Source organism: Protobothrops mucrosquamatus, unplaced genomic scaffold (assembly GCF_001527695.2).
Source record: "Protobothrops mucrosquamatus isolate PMUCROS unplaced genomic scaffold, P.Mucros_1.0 scaffold_11, whole genome shotgun sequence".
Taxonomy (NCBI): Eukaryota; Metazoa; Chordata; class Lepidosauria; order Squamata; family Viperidae; genus Protobothrops; species Protobothrops mucrosquamatus.
The window spans coordinates 683906-693156 of NW_015386087.1; the positions used below are offsets into that span (position 1 = coordinate 683906).

The 9251-nt window shown below is 40.0% G+C and overlaps 1 protein-coding gene across 1 annotated transcript in view; it reads left to right on the forward strand.

The window, feature by feature from the left end:
- The first annotated feature begins 970 nt into the window (after positions 1 to 970).
- Positions 971 to 9251, forward strand: part of RMC1 (regulator of MON1-CCZ1) — a 24041-nt gene continuing 15760 nt past the window's right edge. The window contains exons 1-5 of the mRNA XM_015821518.1: positions 971 to 1106; positions 2594 to 2670; positions 5403 to 5487; positions 6343 to 6399; positions 7753 to 7839. Coding sequence (XP_015677004.1) covers positions 996 to 1106; positions 2594 to 2670; positions 5403 to 5487; positions 6343 to 6399; positions 7753 to 7839 — 417 coding nt within the window. The 5' untranslated portion in view covers positions 971 to 995. The remainder of the gene's footprint in view (positions 1107 to 2593; positions 2671 to 5402; positions 5488 to 6342; positions 6400 to 7752; positions 7840 to 9251) is intronic.

Consider the following 9251-nt stretch of genomic DNA (forward strand, 5'->3'; position numbering starts at 1 on the left):
ATTTTGTTATCCAACTAGTGATTAACCCAGCCACCACGTCGCTTTTTAAATACTTAAAATGTAAAATTGGAAGATTAATAAAATATTATAAAAATAAATAAAACAAAAGCAAATGGCATCAAACAATGATTCGGTTGGAGTTCTCACTTGAGGAATTAGCCCAACTGTCGGGAGAAAACTAATGCTGGGAAAAGTGGGATAAAAGAGGACGACCAGCAGCAAGGTGGATGCACTCAGCTGTAGTAGCAACGAATACACCGTGGGAAGAGCTCATTGTCTCATGATGAGGAAAGTTTGTCGACCTGGTGGCACCTAATTAATCATCAGTCAGAGTTCCATGGGAACGTAGTGTGCAGATGCACCGGCTTTAAATCTTTTAAAATGTAATTCTTAAATCAGCAATATTTAATGTTTTATACTCTTGTTTTTATTATGTTGAAAGCCGAGCAGATCGCCTGATATTAAGACGGGCGGCATATAAATGTAATAACTAACTAAATATTCAGTGATATGTTAATTCTGCTCGTCCTGCTCCTATACCGGGAAAGAGATCAGCCTCCTCGGCTTTAGACCAAGGGTAGGTAACCTTGGCTCTTTTATGACCCGTGGACTTCAACTCCCAGAATTCCTGAGCCAGCATGGCTCAGCTTGGAAACCTCTCCCTTTCCCCTCAGCATGGCTGGCTCAGGAATTCTGGGAGTTGAAGTCCACGAGTCATAAAAGAGCCAAGGTTGCCTACCCCTCCCCTAGACGTTTCTGTTCAGTGAAAGGCGTACTACGCCTTTAAGGACCGGTAGCTCTCTGATCATGCGCAAGAACTGTATTATCAGGAAGCGGTTGTTCGGTGCCGAGGAGAGGAAGCCCTCACGCGCAAACCGCTTTGTGGCGCCGGGAGGGGGGCGGTGAGAGAAAACAGATCGGCCGAACATCGGAGGGTGGGCGTGGGGGAGGGGCGCGCGACGCTCTCTCTGCCTGTCGACCGTTCCACTGCTGCCATGGCGACGACCACCAGCGACGACTATTACTTGGCGCTGTGCGCACGGCCCGTGCAGTTCGAAAAGGCGAGCCCCGTGAATTGCGTCTTCTTCGACGAGGCCAATAAGCAGGTGAGAGGCTCAGGCCGCGGAAAGGGGCGGAGCCCTATCCCTGGTTCCACACACACACACACACACCCCGTCCACGCGATTCATCCTATCCTTGCTTCGGCTGGACCAGAACGTTTCTGTATCTTGTGGACAGCGATGACCTTCCCGCTTTTCCAGACCCTAAACCAGGGCTAGGCAACCTTGGCTCTTTTATGACTCGTGGACTTCAACTCCCAGAATTCCTGAGCCAGCATGGCTGGCTCAGGAATTCTGGGAGTTGAAGTCCACGAGTCATAAAAGAGCCAAGGTTGCCTAGCCCTGCCCTAAACCAACCCTGGACCGGGTCCCCACGTTCATATTTCTTTGGTCACAACACGCATCTGGTTCCTTACTCTTCCTGCTCTGTCGCAAAGACTCCTATAATTGCACGGTTGGGCGGAAAGAATATTTAAAAATCTTCTTAGGAAAAGGTGGCAAAAATTTGCATTTGCAATAATGCGTCCCGAGAAGCCTCTGATTCCAAGAAAAGACTTTTGATCCACTTGCGGGCAGGGTACCAATACTAATGTCTAGGTCGTGTTGAAAATGAGTGATAAAACAACATTGGGTTATATTGGTACCGTCCATAACTTGGGTAGAGTTATAATACTAGCAGGCAACTATTTTATGTTTGTACATCTATATTTTGTATATGGATGGTGGGAAAAGGTTCAGTTATCAGATAGATGTTCTCTTTTTAAAAAACGTGGGAAAGAGTTCTTTTTACAAATAGGTGTTTCATAGGCAACAGTCAAGTTGTTTAACATCTTAGTTTTAATCACAAAGGTAAAACTCTTGGACTCTGACTCTATGTTTAATTTTAACCCTTCCATTACAATTTTGTCTTAATATGAGAACCAGAATTATTGAGGTTGTTTTTTTTCTCATTGGCGGAATTAATGTACCTAAATAGATGTATTCCTGAGAAAATGGACTGAGTGCTTTCACATGATATGTCCTGATGTACTATTTTGCTGCCTTCATGTGATGGCTTCATGTGATTTTGATCTCAAAGGACAACTGAGAATTTGATAGTTGAAATTTGGTTCTGAACTGTTTTTTTCCAGTTTTGTGTACTTTGTTGTGCACTTTGCCTAGAGAAAAACAGAATACTGTTCCCAGGGATAAGGAATCTGGAGTCATATGCAGCTCTCAGCTTAATGGCTTGTTCAGATTTTGGCAAAAACTATCCCCAGCAAGGAATGGGAAAGAGGAGCAGAGTAAAAATAAGAGCAACGTTTTCTGATTTCATCACCATTACTTCTGTTATTTTATCAATGCATCTCGCCTAGAATTATGTGGGAGAAACACTTTTTAAACTTGGTTTAAAAAGAAAAATTGTCTTATACCCTGTTTAGTCTGTTAATATTTAGAACATCGTGTGGAAAACAAATTCTATTGTTTTGGAGATAAAGAACTTTTAAATTAGGTTCTAGTTTGAAACTGAAACTAGATCTCTGTCTGTTTAGGTTTTTGCTGTTCGATCTGGTGGAGCTACTGGGGTAGTAGTCAAAGGCTTGGAAGACCGCAATCCTATCTCATTTAGGTGATGTAAATGCATCCTGAATGCTGGGGGTTTTTTTGACAGCTAATTGCATTGTGTTGCAAACTTTTGCAAATACAAATATATCATACTGTTCAAAGGATATTTCTTCTAATTGTAAGTTGTCTCTCCCTATGTATTTTCTTTAACTAGTAAATGACAACAATGATTTTAAAATACGCAAAACTCAAGAATATGAATATAATTGTTTTTATCTTGAGTACATGTGTTAGTAAACTTGATACAGTAAAATGCATGTAATTAGAACTATAGTTGGGGAGAATACATCAATATGCAGTGCCCAATTTATTTGATTCCCTATTTAATAAAATTAGTTTGATAAAGACTGTTCTACTGAGCTGTTCTGACTAAAATAAAGAGTTCCCATACAATAGCATTCTGACATCCTGTTAGGATTTAGTCTACATGAATGATTGGGCATGCAGGCTCTTTGAATCTAAACTTAATATGTATATCACTATATCATGTTGATTAAATCCAGCATTGTGGGCACTTATACAACTTGTAAATATTAGAAGTTGGGCAGTCAAGCATAGCTTTCTTTTTTCAATGCACAAAAAGCCTTCTGTGTAAGAATGTAGTGTTAATCCAACATAAAGGCTTTTCTTATTATTGAAAAAATATCCTTGTAGAAGATTCAAAGCATAGAGAAGGTCTGTTTGTACTTGTTTTCATTTAAATCCTCACAGATCGTAACAGCTTATTTCATTGAAACTGGGACAGATGGTGGTTGTGACCTCTGGCAAGAGTAGTCAAAAGCTGAATCCCATACATAATTATCACATATTTTTCTCACATTGCTTTTTACTAAATTACTTTTTAAACTGGTGCATAAAGGAATTTGATCATAACTACGTTTCTAGGTAATAAGAATGGAAGGGTTGATTTAATTTTGAAAACTTATACATGCAAACATTTCTCCTATTTTTCCCCTTGTGAAATCTTCAATTTGAATCAGCCTTGAAGTAATATTTCAAAATAACATCAAATGGGTGTTGAATACTTTAGCCTTCTCAAACCCTACAAACAAATGCATCCTTTCAGTTTGTCCCAGATATTTTAGCAGCTATCATTTATTCCTATACAAAAGTGAGGTCATTGCAATTGTGGGATACTATTCAAATAAATATAGTATCATCCTCATTTCATTCCACAATGTGGAATTGTTCATCCTCTTTGTAGAGCTCATGGGAATACAGCATAGCTAAACCCAGAGAAACATAATCAGAGAGTCTTGCACTTTATGCTATAGCATATACTGCAACATGTTGACATTTTGCAACATAATATTTTTTCCCCACATGTTATCTCTTGTTTTTGGCTTTTGAAATAACTAATGTAACAGTGCTGTCTATATATTACGAAAGCTCTTGTTTTTTGTGACTTTTAACTGGGGGAAACGATACATCATTGAGCAACAATTTTTGAATCAACTTATAGAGTCCTGAGGACTCTTGAATCAATGTTTGAGTACTGAGGAAATAAAATTTAGGTTCATGTGATCTCCATTTTTAGTGTTTCATGGCAGTTTCTTAGCCAGTCTCTCTCCCTCACTCAGCAGCAGTCACTTACCTTGCCTCCTGAAAAGGGAAGGGAAAAGAAAGGGAGAAAAGAACAGAGAGAAAAGAAAAGAACCACCGTGCAACCTTGCCGGCCCACGCCATCCTCTCATGCCTTCCCCCGACACATGCAGCACCTCTTATGCACCTCCATGCATCCTTCCTGAGCTGCCCATGTGCCTTCCCTAACTCATGTGGCATCTCTTCAGCATACCCACACATCTTCATGACCACCTCCCATGGATAATCCCTGACTGGCGTGTCACCTCATCCAACTCTGACCCCTATGCATTCTTCTTGACTCACTTCCCCATACCTTACTTGACATGCAGGGCACCTCTTACACACCTCCATGACCGCGAAGCACCCTTTATCCACACGCCCTGCCCTCTTGTATAGCACCTCTCATACGCTTTGAGCACCCTTTCTGATCTATGCTGCCCTCCCCCATGAGCCCTCCCTGACCTGTGCAGCATCTTTGGTGCATACCCACACATTCTTCCCAACCCATATTGCACCACTCGTGCACTCCACATAACATTTCTGTCCAGCACCCCATACAACCCCTTGCTCCCTTCCCCACCGGGCAAAAACCTCTTCTCTTTCTTTTGGCATTGGACTTGCAACTTCTTGCTGGTTTCCCTATTGACTTTCTCCCCATAAGCTTCTCACAAGCAAAGTAAATGGGGAAGCCAATTGGAATTCTAGGGAAGGAGGGAAGGGAAGATGAAACCAGGAAGGGGAAGGAAGGAAGGTTTCTGATGTTCCCTGCCAGTTTACGACAAGGAAACCCAATGGGGAAGATAATCAGGAAGTCAGAAGTCATTTCTGCTCCCACTGCTCTTTTGTGGTGATTCTGTTTTCTCTGTTTAGGTAAAGAAATATCTCCAAAATGATGACCCAAGAAGGCATGGGTTGTCTAGTAACCACTTCCTTTGGAAAGAACATGGATATTAGGGATCAGCGATCATTCCTCCCCTTGTTTCATTTTATTAAACTTCAAACTATTACAATTAATATTTTAAAAAATACCTTCAGATAATTTAAACTAATTTCTACCAGTCCAGGCCAGCATGGCTGTTGCTGAGATACTGTAGAAATTAATCCAAGACATGTCCTGTATCTAAAATGCAGAAATGAATTATATGTTTATAGAATGGAAGACAAAGGAGAAGTGAAGTGCATCAAGTTTTCTTTGGGCAATAAGATACTGGCTGTTCAGAGAACATTGAAGAATGTGGTAAGAAATATCTTTCTTAAAATGGAAAGAAGTTAAAAAAAATATTGAAACACAATATATTACTTATCATTTGCTTATTATTAAATAAATTATGTTAGATGGTTGGGCTTTGTTTTTGTTTCCTTACACCCATTATATTTGTTCATATTTTTATTACTGTATGCGCATAGTATTCTGAGATGTGATTATTTGAGAAAGGAATACATAGCATAATAATGTTAACTAGAATTAGAAATACCGTAGCTAGAAAAAAGGCAGATGAGATAAACTTCATTTATATAGGCAATGATCTGTCTATAGCTAATAGTAATTATAAACTTATTTGGAGCCAATTCACAAAGGAATACAACATATTAGAAATATGTGGGAATACTTCTCATCAGGTGTCTAGTCCTTACCAACTAATGTGAGATTCAGTTTGTAGGCAGAGGCAGAATTATACAAACTACTGCAAATGGAGTCAGGAATTGGTAGTGAGTTTTATGAAAACTATTTGAAAAGCTTTCAATTTATCTATTTAGATTTGCATCTTTGAATTATGTTATATTTTATTAAATGTATTTTCTCATCTATTTTGATCATTACCTTTTTACTTATGTAAACTTTCATCCTTTCTATTCCATTTGTTTGTATTATAGTGCAAAGATAGTTGAGGAAAATGAGATGGAAATATTCAAGCAGAAAATATATTTATAGATGTCTGTGTATCATTCTTTTGAGTAAATAAATAAAGTCTGACATTTTGCAGACTCATGCACTCAAACTGATAAAAATCTACATGTTAGTTATGCCTATCCCAGCACAGGTTGAGTCTACAAATATTTTTAATTGCTTCTGTTTTTCATGTCATTCCAGGATTTCCTGAACTTCATTCCAGACTGTCCACAATTAGAATACACTCAAGAATGCAAGGTACAGTACACGTAATAAAATACTAAACTTCATATTGAAGCATTCAGTATTTGAATAGTGCAACATCTACAATACCATTATCTTAGTATTCTGAAAAGTTGTAACTACAAATCATTAAAATTCTTTAGATGTTAGGTTCCCTTCCTCCCAGTCAGTGTGCTAGCCTGAAACAAAATGGCAATTAGGAATGGTTACTTAAGTTTTGCAAGCATAAATATATATAGTGGGGAAAAAAGCTTGCCCATGTTGTTAGAGGAGTAATAATATTGCTTAGCTGCAATAATTAAAATCCTTCTACCCATAGTTAATCAACTGCTAACAGAGTGGCTTATGCACTCATAAGCTTAAGACTGGGTAGTTATAATACGCTTTTCTTGGGGCTGCTTTGGGAATTGGTCTAGAACAGTGATGGCGAACCTTTTAGAGACCGAGTGCCCAAACCGCAACCCCAAACCCACTTATTTATCGCAAAGTGCCAGGGCCGCATCAGCATTGTGGTGCCCTCATGGGGGGGCAGGGAGACACCTGAGTGCCGCCTCTGGCACGCAAAACCTGGGGGGCGCAAAAATGGGCCACTGTGCTGCAAGGCGCAAAAACGGCCGTGCTGTGGGGTGCAGGTACAAGGCACTGCACCATGCAAGAACGGGGCAGGGCTATTGAGTATCACGCAGGCACCAGCCCCGCCCCATTTGCAGCACGTGTGTGCTCGCGGCCCCGTGCATGCATGTAAAATGCTTCCCCCTCCCTTTTCTTCCAGTCCACCAATCGACAATGGTTGGTGACTTCTGCTCTACCACCTCTACTCGAGCTTGCACCTCCTTTGTGCTGGGCAGGGCTCCTGCTCCGGGCAGCAGTGGTGGCCTGATGCACCTGCTACTGGTGGCAGTGGCGCGTGTGCCAACAGAGAGGGTTCTGATTGCCGCCTCTGGCACTCGTGCCATAGGTTCGCCACCACTGGCCTAGAAACTGCATCTGGTGTAAAAATCTATAGCTAAGCTGTTGAAGAATGTCCAAAATATATTCACTTGTTCCAAAAATGCTTCTTTGGGTGCTAATATGCTACAAAATCATTGAAGCTGCTTATGTTGGTATATAAAATCCTTTACAGGATTGTATTTTTATTTATGTATCCACTTGGACAAGATCTACAAATATTGTCTTGACTGTATTTGCCAGAGATTTGCTATATAGCAAATTGAGGCAGGGCATACTTAAAATTTGTTGGGCTGCTTTTTAAATATTTAAAAGGAAAAGTAGAATAGATTTTAAAAGGACATATATAAACTGATTTTACTTTATATGACAGTGTATGTGTAATTGCCTATTTCAGTTAAATACTGTTTTTTATTAAAGACCAAGAATGCCAGTATTTTAGGATTCTGTTGGACAGGTTCTGCAGAGATCGTTTTTGTAACAGATCAGGGGATTGAGTTTTACCAAGTAAGTAAAAATATACATACTTTTTTAAAAAGTCTGCTAACTTATTTTATGGTATTGAGTCACCTTAAAGGATAAAATGGTTTTATAGTTCATTGTAGGTGAGATATTTTTGTTTTGGTCTTGTGAGATCTAAGTTTAATTTCAATTAACTTCTCATACACCTACTAGAAATAGCTTCAGTTTTTTCAAGGAAGATAGTGTAATCTGAAAATGAACCTTTTTAGCTAAGTAATATTTTAGTAATAAAAAGTCATTGATACTGCAAAAAATTAGACATATAAGATATTTGCTGTATTACACAAAATATCCCTTTACTACTAAAATTCATGTCTGTTTGAGTGTTTGACCTTCAATTGGGTGAAATTGGAAGGTATAGCACAACAATTATTAAACCAGTGTAATGGGCTAACTTACAGGCTGTTGGGATCCATGACTCCTGTGGCTGTGAAATTTGGGGAAATTGTTGCTGCTGGGCTGCCACAGTCAGCTGTGGTCACGTGATCTTCATCTCCAGAGTTCCATGACAGCTTCCCATAAGGCCAGCAGGAACTGTAAAGTCCATTGTGACTGCCACTAGCAAAGCTTTTGGTTCTGGGAAGGTGATAGGGACAGTTGGAAATCGAGAAGCTGGCAGGGAAGGTCGGAAGTTGCTCAGGTATCTCCTCCACCACCACCTGTGCAACTTCCCCAGCCTCTCTGCACTTGCTCTGCAACTGCCAATTATGCACCTACTCGCTCCCCGACCTGGAGCAACCATTCACCTGCCTGCTGAGGAGGGTAGGGGTAGAGAAGGGAGGGAGGGAGGGAAGGAAGGTTTTCAATGCTCCATAACAACTTCTCACAAGGTAACTCAAAGGGGAAGTCAACAGGAAGTTGGGAGTTGCTCCCATTCTCCCTGATTTGCTCACCTGTTGTCATTTTATTTTTCTGCTTTGTCTGAAATGATGACTGAATGGGTCACAAATTGTCTAGGACTATATTAAATAGTAGCCATTAGTAGAATTATGCAAATTTAGATTTGCATTACTAAAGCAAAGAGGGGACCTGATTTCCTCAAACAAGCAGTTTTGATGGTGTTAAAGCAACTTCTCTAGGTTCTTTTTAATTTTTTCGCTCACCATTGTGCTGGAAAGCTGCAAGATTCTTTGCAGCATGTATTGAAGTTGCCCAACCTGGATGATTTATAATAATAATAATAATAATAAAGTTGGAAGGACCTTGGAGGTCATCTAGTCCAACCCCCTGCTCAGGCAGGAAACCCTATACCATTTTGGACAAATGGCTGTCCAGTCTCTTCTTAAAAACTTCCAGTGTTGGAGCATTCACCGCTTCTGGAGGCAGGTTGTTCCACTGGTTAATTGTTCTAACTGTCAGGAAGTTTCTCCTTAGTTCTAGGTTGCTTCTCTCCTTGA